This window comes from Fusarium mangiferae (assembly GCF_900044065.1).
Source record: "Fusarium mangiferae strain MRC7560 genome assembly, contig: FMAN_scaffold002, whole genome shotgun sequence".
Classification (NCBI taxonomy): Eukaryota; Fungi; Ascomycota; class Sordariomycetes; order Hypocreales; family Nectriaceae; genus Fusarium; species Fusarium mangiferae.
The window spans coordinates 755,712-783,004 of NW_024573922.1; the positions used below are offsets into that span (position 1 = coordinate 755,712).

Sequence of the window (27,293 nt, forward strand, 5' to 3'; positions counted from 1 at the left end):
ATGGCCATTGTAGTCCTCTTGAAATTGCGACCTGAAGCGCCCAGATAATTGAACTTGGACTCCATAATCATTGTGCTGCCAAAATGGTGCGGACAGAGACTCTTCTCAGCGAGTACATCAATTTTAGTGACCAGAATGCTGGCTTGAGCGATGCAGAACTCACCAACAAAGAGCTCATGTTCTACGGCGCTGCCGCAGTCAGCCATCTCTGCAATGAACAAGAACAAGGAATCAATATTGATGAGAACCTTCGTCAAAGTGATCGATTCCGATTCATCCGAGAATTGGATATTATCTCGTCAATCTACTCAATCGCCCCGATAAGCAAGAAAGCGGGGATCAAGTCAACGCCGCCCGTCATTGCTTGGTCCGATCGCCTTCAGACGGTCTTTCTCGGCTTCTGTTGCACCCGCAGCATGAACGATGTCCGTTCTGATTTGGACGTGCGCTTGGCAGCGTCTGATGATATTGGATCGCGATTCCATAAGGGCTTCTGTGACAGAAGTGAGGAGTTTGTGCCGCTCGTTGAATGGCTTATGAAGAGGCACAAGTTGGTTGTTTGCGGCCATAGCTTTGGGTGCGTTTATCCTACTGCTTCGATCAAGTCATGCTGACCTCGAATTTTAGAGGCGCTCTGGCGACTATCTCGTCTTACCTGGCCATGGTCGGCCACGATCCCGTTCCTAACGCCTGGAAGCAGAGACAGGGCGGCATATCCATCATCACATTTGGAGCACCGTCATGTATGGTCGCTGAACCATTAGGAACAACAGTCTCATTTCAAATGAACCTGAGTGGCAATTTCCACCACGTTGTCAATCCTCATGACTACGTTCCCTTCGCACTCAACGATAGCGCGAGGAAATTCAAGCAGACCTTTGATGCTCTCAGAACACCGCTGGGAAACCTATCGCCCACAATCCAAATGTTATGGCCTATTCTTGAGTATCTCTTAGACCTCTTGCTGCAGCACACGGGCAAATTCTGCCACTTTGGCTGCATGTATTCCATCACGGCCGAGGAATCAGGGATCCAGAATTGTGTCCAAACTCTACGAGGCAATGATATTCCTCAGATCCCGAGCGCAGGCCAGGTTGACCGATACCACAAGATGTCACACTACTTCCATTGTCTCAAGAACTCTGTTGGTGCCAGACTTTCGCAGCAGGTCTTATTAGAACTGCATCATTCGGTCTCCGATGTCTCATCAATGATACTTCCGATGCCTGGAACAGTTACCAGTTGCTCCTGTGTGGTTCACAGCGATCACTTGGTTGTATCACTTGATGTCGATACGCCTGTGATGCAATATTTGTTGAAAGGAGCAACCTTTAGGAGCAATACCCGAGAATTTCCTCTTACGATTCTTGGGTTTCCTGCCAAGTCTGACCACTACAAGGTAAGTAGTGACTTCTGTGAGCTGTTCGACCTTTCAGCTGACCTATTCGCCTAGACATCCGTTAAACTTGAATATCGAATCAAGGGCGATGACCCCTTTGAGGACATCGGAAAGGCTTCGATCGCTATCCAGGAAGGCATCACCCTTCATGATATCTTTGGGCGATCCACAGACATCGATGTTGACACCCTAAGATCGATGAGCCTTGACAGAGCTAGTTTGCCAGCGACATTTGAGAGTATCAGATTAGCAATGATACGTGCGCTTGTTGCCCAAATGTCAAAAGTCCAAGCCCTCAGAACTGATAACACCTCCCGCGATGCTCATCCTCCAGAAGAGGTCATGAGGCTTGTCGACGACATCAAACCGGTTGTGGGATGCATCGATGGTCTGGTCAGCGATGCAAGTCCCCATCTTGTCTTTAGTCGCCTTGGGCATGCATTTACCATCCTGAAAGCGCTTTGGCCGAAAGACTTTGAGATTGGATCCGATTTCCATGCTTCCATGCCTGGAGCGTATGGAGATGGAGACTCCGACGTTAGCCTTCTTCTTGATATACCTGCCGCTTGCCCTGGAGCCCTTAGAAGGCTTATTACAGATATGGTCATCAGCCAAAACGCCCCAAGCATTACCCGAGCTGAACTACTGGTCCAAAACTGGGAAGCCGCCAAGAGACCGACATTAACAAGGCAATTCAAGAATGTGCCAACATTCTTTGGAGCTCTCAAGACATTCAGCCATGATCTATACCATCGCTCAACAGACCCTGCAAGGCGCACCGAGCAAGCAGTCTCGCAGTTCCAAGACGTCATGGGTGTCATCCAGTTCTGTCATTTTGTCATCATTACGCAACTTGACGCACCGTATGAATGGTACTGCAAGTCCACTGAGGGCCATCGAATCACCTCTGCTGCTCTGGGTGCCTTGCCGTCCTATTTTTCTGGGGCCTCATTGTTTTCCAGAGTCCTAGCTCTGGGAGTAGGAGCGACTTCCGCTGCTGGACTAGGTGTCAGTGGCGGTATTGCTGTGTTGTTTGCTAGCACCAAGTTCATCGGTCATCTTCTCAACAGGCACAAAACGTATCTCGATCTATCTTTTCCTGGTGTCCTAGCCATCGCCTTGCTGGCACTTGGCCTGCCCATCGCCGAGTCCGATGATATAGTGGAGAAGACCCTCCTTGATCGCGTGAAGCAGGACATTGCAAGCTCTCATACGCAGGAAACGATAGACAAATGGAGAGGCAGACTCGAAGAGGGCTTGAAAGACTATCCTGGGGCCAAGGCCAATCAGTGGTGTATTACACCTACATTCTTCTGGCCCAAGTGGCTCTTCAGTGTTGCCAAAGTAGCTCAACTCCGAATTCAGCTCTCGGACAAAATCTGCATCGGAGTGCAGGGCTCCACAGAAGCTGGTAAGAGCCAGATGCTCACTGTTCTGACCGGGGCATCAGAGGACTACTTCAAGCCTGGCTCGAGCAGTCTTTGCAGAACTTTGGGCATTCAATCTTACGACTCCAGTAATCTTGGAGCCATTTTTCTTGATAGCCCCGGTTTTGACGATCAGAAGCCAGAGATTAAGTACATGGCCGACGTATTCCAAGAGCTGTTTGCCATCGTGATCATTGTGATCCCAATGGAACGTACACGATCTGAGGCAACTGAAAGCGCCTTGCACATAGCTATTAAGCTGCTCCGTGACCAAGAAGACAAGCGCCCACTACGGATTCTACTAAGCCAGGCCGATGGGTTGGATCACCATCGCAATAACAAGCAGAAGTTTAGGGACACATTAGGTGATGTTAAGGAGCAGTTCATGTCCAGATTCAGGCAAGAGCTAGGCGAGAACTTTACTACCTTCAGACAGCAGCCGTTTCACGATGGAATCGTCTGCAAATCTGAGAAGCTGGAGGATATCGTCAAGCCGTTTTCGACGCATGCACAGATGACTTTAGATGGCATTAGTGCGTTGGCAGATTGTCCCCCCGGAACGCCATGTAAGATCGAAAGGGAGAGCCACTTCGAGAATTTGTGCGAGTTGGCTGATGCGGGAGAGATATGGGACATTGAGTCGCTGCGCTCCTGGCTTCGGGATCTTTCACCCAACAGCGTGCCGATGTCGAGTGGCCGCGTGCGGGTATACTGTGATTAGTTGTTGCATTGCGATGTTTTCTCATCTGAGGATCTCTGATGGCTTCTTTATATACACGACTCATTTTCTTTGCATCATCTTTATTCCGCCTGAACCTACTTCCAGGGGCCCCTGTTATGTGTTGGTTGCAACATCACATCCTGTATACATATCCACCTTCCATATTGGCTGAATACAAGAGGCGAACTTGGCTGACATCACATCATCTGATGGGCCCCGCGGTGTTGACTCCTAAATGCCGCAGCCAGAACCAGATCATATATTATGGTACTTAGACTTTTCATCCTTGGTCATTAATGTTGATCGTCATGTCGGATACACAAGCCCGTGACAAAACAATTGATGAGCCTATACCGGCCACAGACGTTGCATCCCAGGACGAAGCTCCGACAGGGCTTCTTCCCGGTCAGTATTGGATGCAGACCGTAGGTCTCCAACATATAACACTTCGCACGTCATGGCATTGATATTCTGGTGGTTTAGGAACCAGATCAGGACGATGACGACAACGATTCAACACTATCTGACAATGCCAGCTCAACAGCTTCGCTTTCGTCCGATATTCTGCGCTACCGTGAGATTAATGGTAGAAGATATCATAGTGAACAGGGCGATGCTCAGTATTGGTCAGTCGTCATCTCGGCAGTTATGGGCCACGGCCATGATGTTTGGCACGTTGAATTTAACCTTTTGTCCAGGATTTCTAATGATAACCAAGCAAATGAGGCACTGGACATCAAGTAAGGAGGCAGTCTAACACGTCAGCCGCTTTGCTTAAAAGTTCCAGTCACCATGTTCTGATTCTCATGTACAACGACAAGCTCTTTAAAGCGCCGTTGAAGGACGACATACAGGTATTCTTCGATTCGCATAGTTTAGCATGGACGATTCGCTGATTAATCTACTTCGGTCAAGAGCGTAGTAGATATTGGAACAGGCACAGGTACGAGTCGTGTCACAGTCTTCCCCTTCGATATCAACGACTGACTGCTCATGCTTGGGTAGGAATTTGGGCGATGTAAGACACTCAAGCAGTCCTCAGAACCACTAGCTTACACTGGCAGGGACTTTGCCGACGAATTTCCCAACGCAAAGGTGGTAGGAACCGATATTTCCCCAATCCAGCCAAGTTGGCTACCACCAAACCTCGAGTTGTTAGTAGAGCATCGATCACTGACATCGTTACGCTGACAAACTTATACTGTAGTCAAATCGATGATTGTACACAGGAATGGACATTCAAGGAGAATTCACTTGACTATGTACACATGAGATTCCTAGTCGGCAGCATTATCGACTGGCCCGGACTGTTCAAGCAAGCATACAAATGCCTGAAGCCAGGGGGCTACATCGAAAGCCATGAGGCCTCCCCTTGTATCGGCAGTGACGATAACTCGGTGTCTGAAGATAGTGCTATGGGCCAGTGGGGAAAGATCTTCATGGAAGGAGGTCGGAAGCTTCAACGACCATTCTCTGTTCTTGAAGATAATGTCCAAGTTGAGAGCATGAAGGAAGCAGGGTTCGTAAATATTGAGGAAGAAGAAATCAAGGTGCGTACTACATCATACTATTCATGTAACTCATCGATTCTAACCAAAGCCAGGTGCCCATCGGCGGATGGCCTGAAGATCCCAAGCTCAAAGAGGCTGGTCAGTATTTCCAGGCTGCAATCCTGCAAGATGTCGAAGGCACTCTCACGTTCATCGCGAACCTTTTGGGGTGGAGTAAAGAAGAGATCCACGTGTTTGCCGCCAGGTATCGTCGTGAGATACGATCAAAGAAGGTCCACGGGTACTTCAGGGGAAAGGTGGTTTGGGCGCAAAAGCCACTCGTCAACTGATAGTCTAGCTGTAATTTAGTCTGCAATGCATGTAGCAAAATAGATGTTATTTCTATTTCTGATGACAGACCCCCACTATTCTCGGAGCTACTCATCGCCAGTAGCAAACTCTCCCTTTGCAATCTTGTCGCTAAGCGCCTTATTGGGAGTAAAGTAAGATGAGAAGTCCTCCCGTGCTTCCAGTAACAGGTCTACTACCATTCTTCCAAAGACAATTTCTCCAGCTGGGTTCAGATGCGTTTTATCGCCTTCTCCCCAGTTATAACGTTGCGCATTCTCGTTACCAATGGCGTTGACGTAGTCAGTGCTGGCTCTATTGAGTTCCAGATATTGGGCCCCGACATCTCCAGCAGCTGCAATGGTCTCAGCAGCCCACTCCTTGAGGTTCTGCACGACCTCGCCGTTTTGGAACGTACGACGCGTGAGCGAAGTGATAAAGATCTGGTGCTCTTGTTAGTACAAACGGAAGCTTGCAGATTAGATCGAAGACCTACTGGTGTTCCGCCAGCCGCTTTGATCTGGTTGCCAATGTCGACCAGGTTGGCATGGAACTCATCCAGCTGCATGACCTTCTGATCATTGTGACCAAATTGAATTGTCACGACAGGCTCAAAGTCCGCCTTTGCCACACCAACGTCTTTAATGAGAGTGTCCCAACGACCATTGGACTTCCAAGATACAGTAGTTGAGCCACTGACACCTCGATTGTCGCCTTTAGCTGGGGCGTTGAGGTATGATAAGAAGCCATTACCCCAGCCACCGTCCACGGCGACGGTCGAGTCACCAATGAGGAAGAATTGTGGTGGTTTGGCCGCTCGGGCAACAGGGCTTGACTGGACAGAGCCAATGATGGTGCATACCAGACCCGCAAAAGAGAATCTCATTTTGACCGTTTCTTGCTAGGCTTGAAGTTAATAGTGATGGCAGCTGGACAAAAGGATTTCATGAACTCTCAAGTGAAGCAGAAGTAGTATACTCGTAGATGGGCTAAGATCAGCTGAATATCTATTTTCATCATTCGGTCAGGTACTGGTAGTTTATATCGTGGGCAGTACATCATGTACCAGGGTTATGGTAATGCATCTTCGCGGGGTCCGCTATTCTCGGTGCAATGATACCACGAAGTCGCATATAAACGCTGTATACATCGATGTCGCCATGCCTTGTCGATGCATCGGAGCGAGATATGCCGCAGACATATTTGGAAAGATCGACATTAACTTCTTTCTAAGTAGTGGAAGAGATATTTCCAGCGGGGATCCTAGCTGTAGATCATGGACTGTTCCGATATTATGGCGGCATGCGCAACCCCCCTGCTAGGGGCGAAAAGAAAACTCAGGACATTGACCCTCAGCGATGAAAGTATTTAGGTAAATCTACCCGAAGCTTAGAGGACTTTTTGCTGGGTTTATTTTAACATCCTGTCAAAGCCCGATGTTTTCTTGCTCCCTGGGGCCTTGCTGCAGCGGCCCCATGAACTAATATGGCAGCTGAACGTTACTAGAACGTTGACGAAACTCCATTAACAAGTATGTGCATTCCACTCAGAATACAAAGGCTCTCCTGTCATTACGCGTTCAAGCCCAAAGCACATCCGTAATCTCCTCAAACAAATTCGCCGCCCAAATTGCATCATAGTCAAAATGGGGCCGAGATGATACACTGTTCCCCTCCCTCTGTACGATTTGAGTGCTAAGTGCGGTCACATCATCCGATATCTCAATATGCTCCGCTTGTCCTTCATCGTCCGATAGTTTCTCGTCCAGCTCAATGACCCTCGGCAGACCAGCAACACTTTCAGATGCTCGACGCTTCCGAGGCGTGTACAGAGTTGTCGCAGACAAGTTGTGAATCGGTCCGTAGGCCAACCTCTTCATCCCCGCATCGTGGAGAATAGATGTCGGCAAATCCAGTTCTGTTGGTGGCCTGCCGGTGATCAGGGCGTAGTCAAGAGAAAGTCGCAGACGCATGTACTGGCGTGTGATGAATAACTCATCCCAGTACTTCGTGAGACTCTTAGAAGGTTGTGACAATGCGCCCTCTCCTCCCGATGACTGCCGACGCCCTGGTGGTTTCGAGTGCGGGCGCAGTGGAAGCTGAATTGGCGTTGATTGAACGATTTGAGTGATCATTCTACTGATATCTTCGGCGCCTTCAAACCGTTTACTACACAAGTGCATTGCTTGTGCGTGATATCTCGTTAATAGCTGGTCTTCGTCACTTTCGAGGTCCTTGGGTGCTATTCGCTCATCGATGGAACTCAGCATAAGCGGATATGCAATGTAAGCAATGCTAAACAAGGTTAGTTATAGCAAGTCCATTGAGGTCTGGGCACTTACGCAGATATAGGAAGGTGTTGAGTTAAACCTTCTTGAACAATAAAACCCACTAGTTTCGTTGTTTCAGTGGTCGCATAACTTATGTCCTTGCCAATATTCCGGAGTACAGTGTCGTCAATGATGTTCACTCCTTTCTGTCGCTGCTCGATCATCATAGCCTCATGATTTCCAAGAGCAATTTGAGCAGCGCTACACTTGCCGTCAGCCAGAGACCGATATACATAAGCTGTTCCACTCACTAAGCATATATGAATACGACGCTTGATATAAGCGTCGTCGATCGGTGAGCCCCGGTGCCACTGAGAAATGGATGGAGAGCTTTGTCCGCCTCTTTCTTCCAACGGGTGAGGTTACTTTTGGCAGTCCTGATTTGAGACAGGGTCTTTTCAAAATTGTCTAATGAGTGTGTGATATCGAACGCGTTCGGACCGTAGCAAATCGAAAGAGTGTCTGTCAGAATAACTGCCAGACGACATTGGAAGTTTATGATGTTTGCTAGCTGACGCTTCGTCCTAGCGTCATACACAGCGGAACTCTCTGCTTCATCGGCAAGATCCTCGGGGATGATCGGATCTAAAGTGACATTAAAGCTTGAAGGTGTTATCTGTAGAGGCTTTCGAAGACCGAGGGTCAAAACTCTGTCTCTCCAGAATAGAGACCACCAAAGTCTCTTATTGCTCTTCTTGCGCGATATACTTGAACCGGGAGCTTGGAAATTGTGAGCTTGGGCTACGATGGCATTCTGAATAGCGATAGCAAGCCAGGTGCTTCCTGCGTGCGGCTCTAGAGCTGAGAACTGGAACGTCAAGAGTAAGGCTGCCTGGGATTTGGTGAATGCATCACTCTCGACTCCAAGGTCAAACAATAGCTTGGGAAGGTCAGTGGCTATACGCGACTTTTGTGATTTCACATACCTTGGCTCTTCTATAGAAGATATTCCGTGCCACCTTCACGTTTGTGTATCCGGCATTCTTGAGTACTACGGGCGATACGAACTGTGTCTTGTCAGCTCTGTCTGAAGAAAGTTGGAGGGTCCTTACCGCTGATGCTGCGAAAAGCATCGCTTGGAAAACGAGCAGGGACATAGGCTTCACTTTTCCGTCGCCACTCTCTTCTCCCAAGTACATATCCCAGAATTCTTTCTCGTCTACCAACGGATAGTAGGGATGTAGGTACAAGAAGTACTGGTTGATGAATTCTTCTTGGACTGTTCGTACAGGCAGGTGAAAGCACCGACTGAGATCGAGGAAGTCAACATCTTGTTCAGGAAGGGCTCGAAGATCCGGCAGTACTAGAAATGGCTGTGTTGTGTATAGGACTTCGGACTGAGAATATGCCGCTGATGGCCTGGGATTCGACATGACTGATCGGATCCAATCTACGAAATGATGTGAACTATGATTGAACAACGGTGTTCTCTGTGTATATTGGGAGAGGCAAGGTCCTTGGCGTACTTTTTCGTCTTGGTTTGCAGGGTTGGAATGATAGATAGTCCGCTCATCCGTAGGACCGTAACCATCGTCAACATGAGCTGAGCGTTATCGGAGTCCGGGAACCAAACTTCCGTCCCCACTTTCAGCTGCCGAGATGACTCCACTCGCTGATACGGGGTCCAGCAAGTGGTGCCTTACTGCCTCAGGCTGTAACCTAACCTAAACAGGTAAACAGCTAAAGCTCGTTAAGCTTTGCTGCTTTCCAACCTCAACTCAACGAATCTACCGCCACATGCTCAACGAAATCTGTCACGTAACAATCATTCTATTCTCTTCATCAACTGACCATCTGTTAGCTGATATTCTCATTTCGTATGTGCCTGAACTCTTCTTACGACGAAAACGATGAGAACCAGATCAAACTACTATTACGATCATTACGAGGGCCTCTTCTATGATGATGGCTTTGTCTATGAAGATCCCGACTTTCCCGGTGTCAACCATGAAGCACAGCGCGAGCTGATGTCCTATAGTGAAGGATGATTCGACGGTTATCCTACAAGGGAAGATGTTCGTGAGCGAGCCCAAAACTACTCAAAAAGCATCTTTGCAAGCTATCAACAGCTTAACAAGATACTCGAGAGACATGAGGCCACTATCCAAAGAAGATGGATGAAAAAGCCTCGCCAGCAGAGACTTCAAATTCTCCTCAAAAATTGGCCTGATATGCCTGCTAGCCATCGTCCTGATTTCGCGGCTTTCCGGCAAGAGCATGCCGTAGATCGGCACGAACATGGATCCAAGTTGAAAGACCATTTCATGTGGCCCATCGTCAACCAGGAAGACTTATCTGGGCCTAAACTTATGCTCTTGTTGCTGAATGCTAGGGGAAGACTTATTCCTCCTGCCTTTGCTGCAGTTGATTACGAGGGGCTGTGGTTTGGCAAAGCGACGAAAGGACTCCATCCTGAATTTCTTCACCACCATACTGTGATCATGCATGGCGCAACCAACGCCGAGGAATACGGAAAGCTTATTCACTGGGACTCTCACCCAGATGCCGAAGAGTGGGTGAGAAACCGAAAGCAGTTTCTCCCTGGAGATGCCCTCTTGGTTCTCGAAGTTCAGGAACGTCTCATGAAATTCCTCGTTGATTGCTGCCACCAAATTCTTCACAAGATTCCCCCAGACACCATGATTAGCGAAGAATACCCCATCCAACCTGAACCAACATTGAAGACGGACAGCGACGCGTCTGGGTTTGTTTCCCTGGCAGTAATCACTGCCGAGGCTCCCTACAAGCGACCAGCAGGCCTCGATTTTTCGCATCTGCTCAAGGTCCTCGAGGCTAGGACGTTAGCTGCAGAAGATCATATTTGGTCCTTGCGAGAGGACCCTGCCTACTTTTCAGAGCAGTTCCGCGAGATCCTTGACCATCGTGAAGAGATGCTTCCAGACACCAAGGGTAACCCGCATCCTGTCACTCAACCCCACCGAATCAATACCCTCTGGTCCCGAGTCCTTCTTAACATGGTTTTGAACGCCTATTCGAACCTAGAAGTCTTTTCAGTTCTGTATAATCAAGTCTTGGTTTGCATTCAACTTGAGAAATCCTCTCGCAACGATATCGATCCTGCGAAGGACTTGCCCAAGCTGTATTTTCACGCTTTGGCTTTGTTCAAGTTTTATCTAGACCAAGCAGTCATGGTTCCCTTGGAGCAACTTGAGCACTCCGAATTCGCCTCACCTCCCATTCGGAAGTTCTTCGCTCGCATGCCACCGCCAGATCCTTATACGTCAGACATGAACGTGATCCCGCGTGCTGGGCTCAAGATTACTGGAGTCGATAAAGAGATCATGTTCCTCATCCAAACATTGTGGAAGGATGACTGGGGGCTTTTTATAGCGCGCTTGCCGCTCGTCGTTGATGAGCTCGAGCGATTGATGCAGGCAGACCCTAAAGCAGATGCACTCATATCGGCTTATGTTGCCAAGATACTAGGTGATATTGCCATTATAGCACAGTGTCTGAAGCAGTTGGAACTGTACCAGCCATGGGCCGCCCAGTTTGACCAGGTTATTCAATCTAAAATTGATACATACCGAGATATTTGGAATGAGCTGGTGCCTAATTTCGGGCAATTGTATGATGCTTTCCTGAAGAAAGAATTCGATGAAGTAGCAAGGTTCGCAGAACCTTCGGATGGAAAGTTTACCTATCCTTATAGCAAGCGCCGTACCAAAGAGACGGTAGATACCATGCGCCGAGCTGAAGCTAACCTGGACATAATCTGGACCAAGATCGACCAGATCACTCAAAAGAATGTCACAGACTTTAAGGAAACTGCTCTTTACACGCTGCTTTCCCGACCGCGAACCCTGCGAAGGACGCCTGAGTGGGTTGAGCCTATAAAGACCGACTCCAAGGCTGAGTCTATTACGAATCGAGATCTATGGGAGCTCAACAAACCTCTTTCTAGACTATTTCTGGACGAACCTGCGCAAGAACCAAAGAAGTTTAAACCAGAAGTCAAGTCAAAAACCAAGGTTAAGACCAAACGTGACCCGACAGAGCCTGCCACTGCCGAGCAGGCGACCCCGCCGGCTGATGAAGCAGAACCAGCGGCTGAAGCCACCCAACCCACATTTGCTGTTGATGCCAAAGCACTCAAGGTGTTCCGTACTCTGTTCTTCGATCCTGAAGTAACATCGACTCCTGGCTTGATCCCGTGGAACGACTTCCTCTATGCCATGGCGGCGACTGGCTTTAAGATTGAAAAGCTGTATGGCTCGGTCTGGCAGTTTACTCCGACTAAGCTGGACGTTGAGCGTGGCATTCATTTCCATGAACCGCACCCCATGGGGAAGATCCCGTTTGAGACGGCTAGACGACACGGACGACGTTTGACGAGGGCATATGGATGGCATGGGGGTATGTTTATACTGAAGGAAAAGTCGTAGAAGTTTGAAATGTTAGGGTAAATATTGATTGGATTGCTGTAGGTATCTCGATCCCCGTATCTTCACATACCGGGTTTATATCTTGTCTTGTCTCGTTTCTATATACAGTGGTTGGGAATGTGGGGTGTTTACCAGGCCCCCTTTCTTGAGCATCAAGTTAAGTTTGTGAGATGCAGTCAAGTTCAAAGTTGGGAAGCAAACCAGAATAATTGCTAAAGTATCAGAAAAGAAGGTTTTGGTCTGAGTTCTGCATTGTAAAACGCACAGTCAGCTACTTCTATCGACTGCAAATAACCTATTATGAAACACTTACCATGAGAACGAGTCAGTTGAAGTCCTGATATGATGAAGAAAAGTACTCACCCTAGAGCTCCTGTCTCTGCCTGTGGAGCAGTACCAGAGCCGCTATCCAGTTAAAATAGCTCGGCTCTGTGAGCACCAATCTCTCTTTAAGGTTAGACTCAGCAGAAGCACAAGCCTATTAATAGCAGCGATAAACTCAGGGCTTTGATTGGTGCAACAAGACACGGAGATCTCCGCTACTTGCGATGAACTTTTTACCAGATGATTCACGGACTGAAAACTATCCACATGAGCGAGCATATCTTGCGACTCGGACCACACATGATGAAAACGGCAACTCATACTACGAGATGGAGCAAGCAGAATGTTTATATATGATGAAGGAGACGGCTGATGGGCACGGCCTTTTTGCCAAAGAGCTCATCAAGGCTGGGACACGCATCATTCACGAGAAGCCGATTCTGACTGTCTCGCAAGACGAGACAAAGACGAAAGCCGAGTACAGATGTGTCATTGACCAAGTTGTGAATCTGAGCGACCCAGAGAAACTGCGGTTGATGAATCTTTATCACAACGACAAAAAGCTGCGCGAATTTTCATTCCTCCAGGGTCAACCATGTCCTGGGACAGACCTCGATGCTGGCATTGTCTTGGCCAAGTTTTATACAAACGCTGCGAGCATCACATCTGGGGGTCTTGAATGCGGGCTTTTCACCATTTTCTGCCGAATGAATCACTCATGTACACCAAACATATGCTGGGTGTATGATGAGCCAACGGGGTTGATGGAAGTATATGCAGTGAGGGATATTGACAAAGACGAGGAGATCACCAACTCATACATCGAAGTCGCAGTCTCTCACCAGGCCAGGATGAAGGAGCTGTCGAATTGGGGCTTCAAATGTCAATGCACTGCCTGTGAAGGACCAGATGCTGCGAAGCACGATGAGCGAAGGCGCAGGATTGCACAGATCAAAGGGATTCTTGACATTTATCAGGATGCAGGAAAATCGGGCGATGCACCGAAGTTCGCTGAGATTCCAAAGACAGACCTGGAGGCATTGAGGCTTGGCGAAGAAAGCCTCGTCTTATTGTCGGACGAAGGGCTCATCGAGCAACTGGGGGTCATGTATGGGCTGTGCGCCAAGTTCGCCAAAGGCGCCGGGCTACGTGACCTTGCGGAGGGTTATGAGGAGATGGAGTTTGAGATTTTGGTAATAACGACCGGGGAGTATATAGATTGAGTCGGAAAGCGTTCCGAGGCATCAAGGTTAGGAAGACCATTGGTATTCGGATCTACCGAGTTTGATAGGGTTTATAGCCCGCATAATAACTCAAAAACGTGCTTAAGGCATCATCACATTGAGCGGATTTCAGTGAGGGTCTCTCCTTGGCGCTAGAGTGCAAGTATCTTTATAGTTTCAGGTCATTGCGTGTTATGTGCCATGGTCAGGATCAATTCATGACATTATCATACTATTGTAAGCTAAATACACGAGAAAAGAAGTTCTTTAGAAGGAAATCATTCTGTAGAGATTTTGGGGGACAAAATAAAAGGTGCCAACAGAATGACAACGACGAGAAAATTCAAGGAAAATGGGGAGCGTAGTCCTCTTACTGACAGCCAGGGCATGTCCAACACGCAGGATCATCCCAGATAGAGTTCATGGAAGGGTCCTTGTCAGTCTCAAGTGGTATGGGCATACCGCTCAAAGCTAGCTTATAAACCGAAAACTTGCATCGATCATCCTTGTATCCAGAACCCTTGCATCCTGGATAAGCTCGACAGATAGCAGCACAACGGCGAGGTGTAGCCTGGGCATACTCTGTATAAACTGTGATCAAGTTGGGATCATTTCCATCAACCCAGCCACCTCCCATATAAGCTTCGTAATTGCAGAGCGTACCGGCAGGAGGGTTGGCGACTGGCTTGCACTCATCACCTAGAGTGTACGCGCACATATCGGGAGGACCCTTCGGAACAGAATCAGGAACACACTCTTCGCAGTCGGTGTAGCAGCGCGTATCAAGCCAAACCTGCTTCTTCCAATCGTTCTCTTCGGCGACGAAGTTCTCCTTGAGTAAGGGAAGCTCAGAGAAGTAGCATCGATTTTCGAACTGTGAGTATCCAGCGGTCAAGCAGAGTGGGTGGCCTTGACAGATGGCTATACACTCCTCGACGCGGTCTTGGTGTGGATATGACTCGCGAGTCTCTAACCAGAAGCTTCTGCTGGTGAGCTTGTCACCCCAGGAACAGAGAACGTCTTTGGGGTAGTTGAAGCGGTCGGAGTTGCACATCTCGCCATGCGTATACTTGCATGTCTCTGTTGGGGTCGAAGATGCGGTAGTGGTTTCGGAGGTTGAAGTAGGATCTTGCGTAGTAGATGTTGCCTCTTCGGTCAATGATGTTGAGTCTTCGCTTAAGGATGTAGACTCTTCGGGCGCATCGCTTGATGTGTCTACAACAGGGCCTTGAGTAGGCGTGTGAGTTGTTTCAGGCCAAGTGGTGGTGCCTTCGATGAAGGTTGGCTCTCCGTCAACGCTGGTCTCTGGTCGAGGCGGTCGGATGCTTGTTGACTTGGTGCCCGGAGTAGGCTCCAAGCTTCCAGAGCTCGTCTGTGGGTCAGGTAGCCAATGGGTAGTATTCTGGGGAACTCTGGTGGATGGCTCCGCGATGAAAGTTGTTTCCGAGAGCACCGGAGCTTCAGTAAGGCCGGCGGTCGACGATGGTGATTCACCACAAAGCTGACAGTTGAAGCAAGCTAACTCAGACCATTCCAAGACACGGTCTGGATCTCCAGTGGTCCAACCACGAACCCTCAATGGCTCAAGGACGAAATTGCAAGGGTATCTCGGGTTGTTGTTCACAGCAAATGCGAAACATCCATCGATGTAACCACAAGTCAACGCGCACTTCTGAATGTCCATGCCTTGCATAGGATATTGCGAGAGTGGATATGCCACAATATCAGCATTGGGCTGTGAACGGTACTCGCAGAATGGCCCTGAAGGCTTCGGCCACTTCTGTCCACAAAAGCCGGGAGGGTTGTAACCATCGGGGCAGACCTCTTGAGATGGAACCTCGGGCCTGGTATAGCCTGTAGTGGTAGCAGGAGGGGGATTTGTAGCAGTAGTAGCTGGCTCAACAGTTGTTACTTGATTGGCCGGTTCACTAGTTGGAGGCTCAATAGTTGGAGTGGATGGGAGGCTGCTGGTAGTCTCCTCAGGGGTATTGTCATCCCCAAAGTCCAACTGGAACTGATCGATGTTATCAGGCGTTACTTGATTGGAGACGAAGACCGAATCCACGTAAATCAGCGCCAGCCCATTGCCGGTGCAAGACATGGAGATGCCAAAACTGGCGCTTCGAGAGTCGGCCATGACAGTAGTGAGGACTCTGTTCCATGAGACACCAACGCCACCACTAGTGAAAAGACCCATGGTATAGAACTGAGTATTGCCAAGGTAGGCATTGACGCTACACGCCTGGTTGCCTCCAGCGGTGATGACGACGTAATAGAACTGGACAGTATAGAGAATATTTCTGCTTGGAGCAAGGTTGGTTAGAAATTGTGAGATACTCGCTAGTCCTCCGAAAGCTCGCTTCTTTGAGTCGGAAGAAGACCCTAAGGCAACACAGCCATTGTCTGAGCTACCATCTGCCTTGTAACAGTTGCCGTTCTGTTGCTTGGCCTCACCTTCGACATCGAAGCCAAAAATGCCACTTTTTGAGTTCGGGTCTTTGATTGAGAATCGCCCGTTGGAAACGGCATTCGTGATCACGACGTTTCCCTGAGATTGTGTTGCAGTCGGCTCATCAGTCGACACGCCACTGGGTGCCTCTGTCTCCTGGCTGGCAGGAATGTTGGATGATGATGATCCAATGGGCACTCCAGAGCCTTCGGCAGACAACGTCGAGGCAATTGTGGATACTTCAGAGCCTTCGGTAGAAGACGTGAAGGCGATTGAAGACTCGATAACAGAGGTGTCAGCAGATGCCTCGTCAGTGGAAAGCGCTTTAGTGGAATGTGCTTCGGTGAAATGTGTTTCAGTGGAATGTGTTGAAATGGTCTCATCAGTCTTGGTGGATGTTGTTGTTGGACCGAGGCCATCGAGTCTACCGTCAATGCATTGTTCGGCTATCAGCCACTGTTAGTAAGGGTCGGAACAGATACATCAAAACTTACCTCTATACACGTTCAGAGATACCGGTAAGCAGCCAGATGGCTTGGATCCGAAAGTCATGTAAACCTGCCCATCAGAAGGCGTCTGGCAGAATGAAGCTCCGCCATTGGGTAGTGAGGGATTTTGGAAGCGCAGTAACCCTCCGTCAGAGCTGAAAGCTGTCGATATTGCATTATCGCTAGATGAGGACGAGGCCTGGAGTTTCTGGTATCCATCACCGAGGTACGACACCGGAACACCACCGTCGGAAAGCCGACCATTGCTCAGGGTGAAGACAGTAGCGAACGTGCAGACGTCGGGGTTGTCTTCACCAACAAAACCGCCAATGTCGCGCTTTGTGTTAGCGCCGGAAGGGCTGACAAGAAGGATGATGCGCTGTCCGGTGGTGGGCTCGAGAGTAGTCGAAGCGGATGTGCTAGAAGCAGCCGAGGACGCGAGATCGGGACCTTGGGCAGTAGATGTCGATATCAATTCGATATCTGTGGAGTTTTCAACAGGGCGCGGGAGTCCCGTTGCAATTGATACTGGAACGAGGTACGTTGAAAGGTAGGTCATGCACCACGTCCCAGGGTCTTGGTCCGCATACTGGACGTCTCTCGCATCAACGGCAGCAACACCACTGACAATGCCGCTGAGCAGCGCAAACGCTCCAATATTGCCCTTCATTCTACGTGAAAACAGCAGAGGTCGAAAGAATGGCGAGAGGAAAAAAGATTTGCTACGACACTGACTACGTATAAGAATTAGGGCAAACGAACCGAGCGCAACCAAGCCTCTCGGAGCAAGAAAACACCGGACCTTGATATAGGGTGTCAAAATAAACTCAGTAAAAGATATCCTTAACTTAGTAAAGTTATGCTAAATTTTTGTAAATTTACCTAAGCCTTTTTGTCGTTTAGGATCGAGGTCCTGAGTTTTTTTTACCTCCCCTGGCTAAGCAATGCAAAATGTTGGTGGCTGCAAAATGGTCTGCTTGTTGAAATGACAACATGCAAAGGGGTCGATAGTGACAGGCGCCATCATTCGAAATCAGGGTCTCGATTGCGATCTCTGGGTCCAGAGTCATTCTAAGGCTGAGACTATTGACCCGAATTAGTGGAAAAGCCGTTCAAAAGAATATTAGCCGCTGTCTAATCATACCCCTTGCTTGGGCGACAGACGTCTCAGCCAGCCACTTTCAACGCAAGGAATTGTCTCAACACAACAAAATGGAAAGATTCCATGATTAATAAAAGAAGAAGCGCTAGATCATAATCTCATCAACCGTTTTTAGGGGATCCTTTGACTTGATCTAATCTTTTGGCATTGCCACACGTGGAAGAGGGTCTCACTGCGCAAGGGAGAAGAAAAAGACCCACTGGGCTTATGCTTATTGACCATGCATATCTTAAATGACATTTCGGTTAGACTATGACTTTTGAGAAGCATCCGAGTTTCGGCCTTTCCAACCATTTTACTCAGCCTATCAATGGCATCTGGCCTTCCAAAAGAGACTTTCTAGAAGACATTGCCCTTGGTCTGTCTCATCTCCGAGACCTTCAGATTTCTGATAAGAGCGACCCAGATAAACGATAATGCCATAATGGCCGTTCCAGCTGCCAACATTCGCGTTTGAGCATATCCATATGCCTTCTGAATAGCGATGCGTTCAGGCGTTCCCCTCGCATAACTCAATTGCGTAGGGAGATCTCCGTAGATAGCATCGAGGTTCTCAAGCGCACTTGCAGGTAGATACATCTTCAATGCTTTCTCAAAGGTATTCGTCCAGATGGCGCCAGAAATTGTGTCGCCGATACTGCCGCCCGCTGTGCCAGTGACGCTCAGCATAGCCAACGCCGCAGCAACGTGCTGATGATCGACAGCAGCAAGAACGGCGAGCTGCATGCAAATTGTGAAGACGCTTCCGCCGACAGAGATGAAAATCTGGCACATGACCAAGTATCCCACATAGCCAGTTGGGTTTCGGAAGTAGATCATCAAGCCTTGGGCGAGGATATAAAGCGGTACGCCAGCCCAGAGGAGCCACTTGAAGTATCCAGTCTTGCGGATACCCCAACCCACGAGGAACAACAAGAAACCAGATACAACATTGAAGGTACTGTTAACGTAACCGGCCTCTGCGACTGTCAGATAGTTGACAACTTGAAGAAAAGACGTGAAGTAGTTGTTCCAGCAGTAATACGAGATCTGATACGTAAGATCGAGGAGACAAGCGCCAACGAGGGTTCGATCAGTCAAGAAGTGGAACTTGAGGAAGGGAACTGGCGCAAAGTAGACCTCGTTGAGGGCGAAACCCACGAGAAGGATGAAGCCGACGATGATCATGGCGATGATGTATCCAGTTGACCAGCCATGAGGTGCCATGGAAGCGATGGTAAACGGGAGGAGGAAGATGACCAAGCCAGTGGCGAAGAGGAATACGCCGAGAACTACAGAATAACGATGGTTAGCTTTGAGGAGACCTGTAGCTTCGTTTTGAACTTGCCGTCGAATTCAAGCGTATAGTGCCAGATGCTCTCTTTCAAGGTGCGGCCACTAGACTTCTTTGGCAGAATATTCTTCTTGGCCTTTCGCAAATTGATCTTGAGAAGAAGATACAAGGGTGCACAGACGACAGGCGTGATGAAGGCAAAGGTGCCGAAACCCCAAGGCCAACCAATGTCAGCCAGCATTCTGTCCGAAGCATAAGATCCAGCAAAGGCTGAGATCATGTAGGGCGACGATGTGAAGGCATATGCCAAGGCTCGGTTCTTTAGATTGGTAGCATCGGCGGTCATGACATCGATACTGTAAATGAGGCCCGTGAAACCGACTGAGTAAAAGACCTGCGATTACATTAGCTTCAACATCCAACATGTGATTTCCGTTACGTACATTCGCGGCGCAGTAAGTGGACAGGTCTTTGGCCGTAGCCATCAGAATCAAGCCCAGTTCACAGAATCCCACCATAAGAAGATAGCCCTCGGCTCGACCCCAAAGATCAAGTAGTTTGGCGAGGGGAATGAAGACAGCGGCCGTCATTGAGTTCGCGACAACACCAATGGTGTTGAGGAGCGAGTGCGCGGCCCAATCGCTAGTGACATACGGCAATAAGTTACCGACGGTCGAGCTTTGGAAAGCATTGAGAAGGTAGACGAGCCAGATGAAGATGAAGAGGCAGATCAGAGATGCCTTGCTCCATACGAGGGTGATGGCCTCCATGTCTTTGACACCCTCCGTGACATCCTCAGCGGGGAGGGTATCATCGGGAACAGCTGGGTGTCCATCTTCGGGATGGGTGTTCTTTTCGTGGTCTGTAGTCGTTGTGACGTCTTGGAGATCGACATCAGAGGTCTTGTTTGACCTGTTCCAGAAGCCCATTTTGGCGGTTCAAGCGTGAAAGAGAGAATTAAGCTTGAGAACTTTTAGATTTCTCGACGAGAAAAAGGGTTACATTAAAAAGAAATGACATGCTGTACCCCCCCGGCATAAATCTTCCGACACCGGTGGATCATACAACGAAAAGAACGCATCAGATAAGATCATCTTGCCCCGTTGGTTCCGACTCTGTTGGCTGCGTCCCTGTAAAACACGGCAGGATCGGCAAGCTGAGTGGGATGCTTGGCAAATAGCGATGAGGCTCGTAAAGCAAAGAGGGTCTTTTCCACGGTAAACACGGCACGGTTAGCTCCACCGCGTACGTCAGTCAGATTATCTCGGGCCAAAGGTAAAGCAGAAAGATGTGAGGCAAACTTTTAGAAAGGTAAAAACTTGTTTAATCAATCTAATCTAATCTGATTTTATTGATCAATAGAGGGCGGTATCGGGCCGGATTGTTTGAGGGCTCGGAAATAGTTACGGAATGAATATCATAGCGGCGTGGAGGGTCCACGGGGATATCACAGCGCCATAGCGAATACAAAACGTGTCATTTATACTCTTCTAGTACCAACATTGGTTAAAATGAGTGACTCCGTAGAGTGGGTTCTCAATCGAGGGAATGTGATGGTCGTCCCGGAAATACAACGGCCCAACGAACAAACTCATGATGTCCCCTCGGCAATTTGGTCAATCGAAAAGTTGAATCCCCCATCCGCATCCGGCTTTATATCGTGCAGACAATATCTTGGAGTTTTGACGCTGCTCTGTCAGCCATGACGTTATGATTGGACATAAATGGGACTTACCTCCAGAACCAACTGCTCAAACACATATTCTTGCAGTTCTTGGTCAGCAGGGCGATGTCGCTTTCAAAGGTCTCGCCGGCAAATCGACTCGCAGCGTCATCAGAAGCTTTGTTCACCCTGTCAATCTCAACTTGAAGCCTTTCGAGTGATGCATCAAGTCCTCGCTGCATATCGCCGTGTGCCAACAATACCACGATGTTCTCGACGAACCCTTCTCGTATCTCTTTGCGCACGCTCACCATGTCATTCGTGATCCACATAACAGCGACGGAAGCTTCATAAAGATCTTGAATCTCCTTAGATTCCATGACGTACTCAGGTAAGTTGAGTCCATTGGCGAATTCGATGTTGGCCGCCACTTGCTTCATACAGGAAGACGCATGCCGGTAGCCAAGATACTCGTCAAGAGAAGGAAGATGGGCATTTCTTCGATTGAAAGCTTCCTTTTGGTATGCTTTCAGGGTAGCAATGGCCTCCTTCGCGATTCGCTTTCGGTAACTTGGATTGTCGCTGTAAAGACGACGAACGGTCGAGGCGTACTCCCCAAATGACAGTACAGCATCGTGGTCTAGATAACGAGTCGACGGCTCAACCTCCTGGCTTGATACACCCAGGCTTCTCTCAACATAGTCTTCGCAGTCATTCAGCAGGGCCTGCAGCTTGTCGTAATCGAATTGTTCGACGATGGAATATTGATCGAGAAGGTCGTCGATGATGAACATCCAGACTTGGAAGGATGTCAAGACTTCTAGCTTTTCGCGGGAGGCGTACGGGTACCAGCCAGCTAGTTGTTCCGACAGGTTAGCTTTGGTCAGACGCGAGCGCACCGTTTCGTTGACAGCATGTCTGACAGATATGTCAGTATTCTTATCGATTTTTCTCGAAGGATATCTTCCAACGTTTCAATCAACTGGAGTATCTTGGCGTCTATGGCCTCAACGTGCGGGTTTGTGTCTCTCGGCCATCCGGCATGCATCAGAGCCAAGTCCGGGACTCTAAGGCTTTGACCTCTCAGAACGGACAATAACTCCTCTCTGGTACTGGCTTTGCCAGTCTGCGTTGATGTTGATGAAGCCATATGATCAGATGCGCGGTTGGGTTCGACTTGAAGTTGGCAGCAGGCTGGGCTAGACCTTGAGGCTACAGAGGGCAACGCGGCATTATATATTTGCGACCGTTACATTGCATAGACTAACAATCAAAGATATTGAGACTACTGTACAACTTTGATTAGAAATCTGGACTACTGACTGTCGTGCCTATCAAGACAATTGGTGCGATCGTGGAAAGCTAGAGGCACACTGATTAGCAATTATTTAGTGCGACGTTTGACAATTACAAGAGCAATTAGCAATCCTTACGTACATGAGCGGTCAGGCACGCCTAGCTCAATTAGCTTGCCCAACTGGCTCAGCACAAGCATGGGAGGATCCTCGGTAGGAAGCTTAGTTTTCAGCTCCAGGGGTTTAGGGTAGTCGATAATAGGAGTTGGCTTCCAGGCAGATAAGATAAGATAAGATAAGGCTGTGAGAAGCAATTGTGTGTTGGTTGTCCGAAAGTCAAGCCAGTCATTTCGCTATGCAAAGTGTTATGCAGTTGGTGTCCACCTCTGTCCAACCAACATCAATTTGCCTCCCCGAAGGAATGAGGGATTTCCCATCATCCTTCGCCCAATCTGTCTCATGCCTTCGCCTTGTATCCCCCACCTTGTATATCGAAACAGAAAATCTTCCAGCGTCTCAGCTGCTTGTCAAGAATCGCACATGGCTGAATCCGCCGTCCCTATCTTACACAGGTAACTGTTAATCCTCGCCATTCACATACAGATCTATGACAGAATATCTGCTTTTTTTTCTATTTAGTCTATCATATAGCACTTCCGTTTGTTTGCCTGGCAAAACTTTGCGGATCCTCTTGGAGTCGGCGGTTATGCAACTAGGATTTGCAGGATCCCTGGAGAGGATGATTGCCCGGAACGTCGGCAACTCGGGTCAGACGGCCTGCAGCATAGTCATAAGATATCTTACTTGGAAGGTGTATTTACGGGCGAATAACGCATAGAAACGGAGTACTCCAGATCTATATAAGGGCATCATCTCCTGCCTCCTTGATCTCTTTCGTCCTCATCCTATCCATCATCTATCACTCATACTCCAAAGTTCAAAAGCCACAAAACACTACTTCCCTGGATATGTGGTCCTTCACGGTATGTTCGATCGATAACACTCCTGACCAATGCCACTGACACTTCCTTAGAACACCGTCGTCAGCGTCCTCGCTTTGTCGAGCATCGTCCTGTCTGCTCCTGCTGCTGATATTGAAGCCGTATCCACCCTTGAGACTCGCAAGTCCAAGGCATGCACAAAGGGAAACTACTATACATGTGTTAACTCTTGGGCCGGGCCGTGTCAGGTTGGTTGCATGAGAGAAGGGCCAACTATTGGCAAGCAAGTGTGTGAGAACGAATGTGCATTTAATGCTTCCAAGAATTGCGAAAAGTGGTGCCACTAGAAGGGTTATGAGACAACTTTATCAAGCCGACGGCAAAGGGGGGCTTCAGGCATTACTTGCGAACTAGATGTTTTTTTTTTGCAGCAGATGCTTGTGACTAAGAGGTTATATCACCACAAAGAACTTGGCAGGTATTATGGTAGCATACAAGGCGAAGTAGGGAGCCCAAAAGATGGACACTTCGGCCGTCAGCCAGGGCCTGTCCTCGGGAAGCAAGAAAAGATCAGATCTTGATATACAGTATCAAAATAAACCCATCAAAAGGTATCCTAAACTTGATAAAGATATCCTAAATCTATACTAAGTTACCCAAGTCTTCTTATCATTCAGGATCAAGGTCCTGAGTTTTCTTTCCCCCTGGTGCCTGTTAATCAGGCATGGCCTGCATGACTGTTGGGTAATAGCGGCTGAAGCCGAGCAGGAATAGAACTAGGTACGCTCTGCCATTTTCGCTTCCGCCCTCTTGATCTTGAACACAAAAAGAAAACCTCACTTCTCTTATCAATTCTTTTTGTTACAGCCTCGCTTAACTTTGTTTGACAGACCTGCTGGGAGGCCGATTACTCCTAGTGTTCAGCATCCTATCCTCAGCAGCTGGAGTATAGACTGACAACTGAGGCTTCTGGATGTAAGTATTCCCTAGATTCGTCTGTTAATGTGCCATAACCCCCTGTTTGCCTCAAGTCTCCCCGTCTCTTTTGGAAACTTGACCGCCGCCCGCATTGCTAGTAAATTAGGTAAGTAATAAAATGGCCATGCAACCCCAACGATTCTCATCATGGAATCCAGGGAGATAATATCGAATATAGCTGAGTATAGGGAGAGAGAATTTGTGGAATGATCGGATAGCGTCACGTAATATCGGCCGCATCCTATGACTTGCCGACAATTTCTTGGCTCATACCTGATCAGGGAATTACAAGATGCCCCTTACCCGTCGGCTAAACGCGTTCAGTCTATTAAAATACATCGGGACTCGGGTAAGGGGTTGTCAAGTATAGCCGAGCATCAGATTGGATGAGAAATGCAACATGTTAATACACATGAGGTGAAGATAGACTTCCGTGCGGTTGCGGATCGACGGATGAGCGGGACGGAATTTCAATGTTACATGGCTGAGACCTGCGAAACGCCAGCAGGGTCTCTTAGCGTGAATCATTTCCCAAGAGGTCAAAACTCAAAACTTGGATTGCTAATGGTAACGTCTTCGAATCTCCTATCACTCAAAGTCAATTGTTTCAGCTCGGGACTTGGATAAGCGAACCCAATCAGTAGCAGACACGATATCTGTCAAACTGCATAATGGATAGCCGCATTTTTATCTCAGACCGGAAAGATATAATAAGTTTCCTATCTGCAACTTGCGTTCACTAAAAAGGACCGAAGATCGGGGTTATATGCACGGTCTCGGAATTTATGTAATAAGGCGTATCGCACACATCAGGGTCTGTGCCATTCCCATTGGCCAACCCACCGAGGTCGCTCCAGCGCGCGGAAAGCGATTGGTCCTACCACTTCCGCAGTGGGTACGGAACATTATCACCAAATTTTCCCTCTCTATCCGTTCCTCTACAATTGATTAGACTCGTTGGCACAGTAGATTTCCTATCTTCCGTCCGCGGGGTAATATCTGGGGAACCCCGGATGCTCACTTATCACAGCCTGCGTAATTGGTTCATCTCCTTGCTCGGCAGATGCGCTCCCGATGCCCGGGGCCAGTTTCTCAATACTGGGTCTGGGGGCGAGAGTGGGCTGAGTATGGAGCATGAGTCAAACTTTTACGTATAAAGACCTGTCCGGCTGCTGTTCTTTTTATTCTGCGAATCCTTGCTTCCAGAAACACATCATCATGAATAGTTATAACATCAATTCGGCTGCAGAGAAGGGTAATGACCCGGCTATGATTTCTTCGCAGTTGAATAAGCCCGACAATGACACCTCGTTGCATCACGATGCTGTTTTTGGTGACATTTCGGATGAGGGTCCTGACTACAGAAGCGTAAGCAGATTTTGCCATGGAAAATGGCATGATTCACAGAATTGACGAGTTTTTCCAGGTCGGACTCATCGGCACAGCTGGCTTAATGATGAAAACGCAAATCGGTCTCGGTGTCCTCTCTATTCCGGCGACATTCAACGCGCTTGGCATGATCCCCGGGATCATCTGTCTGCTAGCTGTTGGTGTTATAACGACTTGGTCCAATTGGATCGTCGGTGTCTTCAAGCTGCGCCACCGTCATGTTTACGCGATCGACGATGCGGGAGAAATGATGTTTGGAGTAGTAGGCAAGGAGTTCTTTGGCTTTGCCATGTGGATCTGTAAGTTGTGATGTCAGTCATGAATGGCGAAATGCTGATTCGGTACATAGACTGGGTCTTTGTATCCGGTGCTGGCATGCTCAGTCTCTCCATTGGCCTCAACGCTGTATCTAGCCATGGAGCCTGTACCGCTGTCTTCGTCGCTGTCGCTGCAGTGCTGGGCTTTGGTCTCTCGAGCATCAGAACCCTGGCTCGCATCAGCTGGCTGGCATGGATCGGTCTCATCAGCATCATGGTCTCCGGTGAGTTCCACATCTAACATCGAGGTTAATAACTAACATCTGCAGTGATCATGGTCACCATAGCTACAGGTGTCCAAGAGCGACCAGCAGCAGCCCCCCAAGACGGCGTCTGGGTCTCAGACTACAAACTCTTCAACAAACCCTCCTTCGTACAAGCAGCTTCAGCAATCTGCTCCCTTGTCTCAGCATTTGGCGGCACCCCAGGCTTCTTCGCCATTGTTGCTGAGATGCGACGACCCGAACAATATACAAAAGCTCTGGCTATCTGTCAGACCGTCGTGACCGTTACTTATCTCACGATCGGTTGTGTGATGTACTACTTCTGTGGATCTTATGTGTCATCGCCTGCTCTTGGCTCGGCTGGTGAGACCATCAAGAAGGCCAGTTACGGCGTCGCAATTCCAGGATTGATCGTTACGATTACTCTTGTCACTCATGTATGACTCGTATCCCCCCATTATTTTTATGTTGCTAACGAAATACAGCTGCCTAGCAAGTATATGTTTGTTCGACTGTTGAGAAACACACAGCATTTGGCTTCCAACTCCGCCATTCACTGGAGCACCTGGTTAGGCTGCACATTCATCGTGTCAATCATTGCCTACATCATCGCCAGTGCCATTCCCATCTTCTACAGCCTCATCTCCCTGATTGGAGCGCTCGTCGGTACCCTCATGTGTTTCCAGACCATGGGCTTCATGTGGTTCTACGACAATTGGGAGAAGCGCGCGATTTCGCCCAAGTGGCTATCCGCTTGTGGGTGGAGTGTGTTTGTTATTGCTTCCGGCACCTTATTGATGGTTGCTGGTACTTATGGGTCAATCGTCGATATCATCCAGGCATACAAAGCTGCTGGAGGATCAGGCGCCTGGTCATGTGCTGATAATTCCAACTCTTCTTAAGATAGATGCTGGAGTTGAACTGTTCTAATATGATGAGTCTTCAGAATATATTAATCCTTGTGTACTGCTCTATGGTCTCTTCTTCTCGTTAAACCAGACGATACAATTGCATGTACCAATTCCCTTGCGCCTTATGAAAAGCTAGGACTGAGGCCTCTTCGAACATCTCAACCTTATCACAGTACAAACCAGAACGGTAGGCAGCCAGAAGAGATATAAGATGTAACCTCACTCATATACATAAACAGAAGAAGCCAGGCAGGCTAGGATTCTAGAAGGCTCTAAAGATTGCCTTCAGAAACAATCCGTATCACCGCAAACAACAAATAAGGAAAGCTTCTAAACATTTCCTTCACAGCAATCTGTATGACCCCAAATAACAAATAAGAAAGGCAATCTGTCTGCCTAACACAGTCAACATCTTGTGCAGTCTAGCCTAGTCACGTGGTGCTTGTGTGGCCATCATGCCTCAGTATTTGTGTTCCGGCCGCGTCAACTTCTCTCAATCAACAGACATGGTCGGGCACTTATTTAACTATCATCTG

The 27,293-nt window shown here is 48.5% G+C and overlaps 11 protein-coding genes across 11 annotated transcripts; 6 read left to right on the forward strand and 5 right to left on the reverse strand.

Annotated features, from left to right (window-relative positions):
• Positions 1-83: 83 nt before the first annotated feature.
• Positions 84-3,547, forward strand: FMAN_06487 (uncharacterized protein; the record flags this gene model as incomplete). The annotated part of the gene is made up of 3 exons (XM_041826725.1): positions 84-577; positions 628-1,399; positions 1,454-3,547. The coding sequence occupies 3 exons, from the start codon at positions 84-86 to the stop codon at positions 3,545-3,547; spliced, it is 3,360 nt and encodes a 1,119-aa protein (XP_041677760.1).
• A 308-nt stretch (positions 3,548-3,855) lies between these two features.
• FMAN_06486 (uncharacterized protein) lies at positions 3,856-5,387 on the forward strand (the record flags this gene model as incomplete). The annotated part of the gene is made up of 9 exons (XM_041826726.1): positions 3,856-3,972; positions 4,031-4,173; positions 4,246-4,287; positions 4,335-4,401; positions 4,463-4,490; positions 4,553-4,565; positions 4,612-4,701; positions 4,755-5,097; positions 5,151-5,387. The coding sequence occupies 9 exons, from the start codon at positions 3,856-3,858 to the stop codon at positions 5,385-5,387; spliced, it is 1,080 nt and encodes a 359-aa protein (XP_041677761.1).
• Positions 5,388-5,474: 87 nt separating this feature from the next.
• Positions 5,475-6,271, reverse strand: FMAN_06485 (putative acetylesterase; the record flags this gene model as incomplete). Its single annotated transcript, XM_041826727.1, has 2 exons — positions 5,475-5,828; positions 5,882-6,271. 2 exons carry the CDS (start codon positions 6,269-6,271, stop codon positions 5,475-5,477), a joined length of 744 nt encoding a protein of 247 aa, XP_041677762.1.
• A 693-nt stretch (positions 6,272-6,964) lies between these two features.
• FMAN_06484 (uncharacterized protein) lies at positions 6,965-9,087 on the reverse strand (the record flags this gene model as incomplete). The annotated part of the gene is made up of 5 exons (XM_041826728.1): positions 6,965-7,679; positions 7,727-7,915; positions 7,966-8,594; positions 8,641-8,721; positions 8,767-9,087. 5 exons carry the CDS (start codon positions 9,085-9,087, stop codon positions 6,965-6,967), a joined length of 1,935 nt encoding a protein of 644 aa, XP_041677763.1.
• Positions 9,088-9,885: 798 nt separating this feature from the next.
• On the forward strand, positions 9,886-12,120 carry FMAN_06483 (uncharacterized protein; the record flags this gene model as incomplete). Its single annotated transcript, XM_041826729.1, has 1 exon — positions 9,886-12,120. The coding sequence occupies one exon, from the start codon at positions 9,886-9,888 to the stop codon at positions 12,118-12,120; it is 2,235 nt and encodes a 744-aa protein (XP_041677764.1).
• Positions 12,121-12,668: 548 nt separating this feature from the next.
• On the forward strand, positions 12,669-13,667 carry FMAN_06482 (uncharacterized protein; the record flags this gene model as incomplete). Its single annotated transcript, XM_041826732.1, has 1 exon — positions 12,669-13,667. One exon carries the CDS (start codon positions 12,669-12,671, stop codon positions 13,665-13,667), a length of 999 nt encoding a protein of 332 aa, XP_041677765.1.
• A 370-nt stretch (positions 13,668-14,037) lies between these two features.
• Positions 14,038-17,274, reverse strand: FMAN_06481 (uncharacterized protein; the record flags this gene model as incomplete). The annotated part of the gene is made up of 2 exons (XM_041826733.1): positions 14,038-16,562; positions 16,611-17,274. 2 exons carry the CDS (start codon positions 17,272-17,274, stop codon positions 14,038-14,040), a joined length of 3,189 nt encoding a protein of 1,062 aa, XP_041677766.1.
• Positions 17,275-18,105: 831 nt separating this feature from the next.
• FMAN_06480 (uncharacterized protein) lies at positions 18,106-19,968 on the reverse strand (the record flags this gene model as incomplete). Its single annotated transcript, XM_041826734.1, has 3 exons — positions 18,106-19,037; positions 19,094-19,433; positions 19,483-19,968. 3 exons carry the CDS (start codon positions 19,966-19,968, stop codon positions 18,106-18,108), a joined length of 1,758 nt encoding a protein of 585 aa, XP_041677767.1.
• Positions 19,969-20,630: 662 nt separating this feature from the next.
• FMAN_06479 (uncharacterized protein) lies at positions 20,631-21,852 on the reverse strand (the record flags this gene model as incomplete). Its single annotated transcript, XM_041826735.1, has 3 exons — positions 20,631-20,727; positions 20,775-21,620; positions 21,674-21,852. The coding sequence occupies 3 exons, from the start codon at positions 21,850-21,852 to the stop codon at positions 20,631-20,633; spliced, it is 1,122 nt and encodes a 373-aa protein (XP_041677768.1).
• Positions 21,853-22,965: 1,113 nt separating this feature from the next.
• On the forward strand, positions 22,966-23,285 carry FMAN_06478 (uncharacterized protein; the record flags this gene model as incomplete). The annotated part of the gene is made up of 2 exons (XM_041826736.1): positions 22,966-22,980; positions 23,031-23,285. The coding sequence occupies 2 exons, from the start codon at positions 22,966-22,968 to the stop codon at positions 23,283-23,285; spliced, it is 270 nt and encodes an 89-aa protein (XP_041677769.1).
• A 1,765-nt stretch (positions 23,286-25,050) lies between these two features.
• FMAN_06477 (uncharacterized protein) lies at positions 25,051-26,748 on the forward strand (the record flags this gene model as incomplete). The annotated part of the gene is made up of 5 exons (XM_041826737.1): positions 25,051-25,284; positions 25,343-25,604; positions 25,655-25,846; positions 25,892-26,283; positions 26,332-26,748. The coding sequence occupies 5 exons, from the start codon at positions 25,051-25,053 to the stop codon at positions 26,746-26,748; spliced, it is 1,497 nt and encodes a 498-aa protein (XP_041677770.1).
• Between the last annotated feature and the right edge of the window lie 545 nt (positions 26,749-27,293).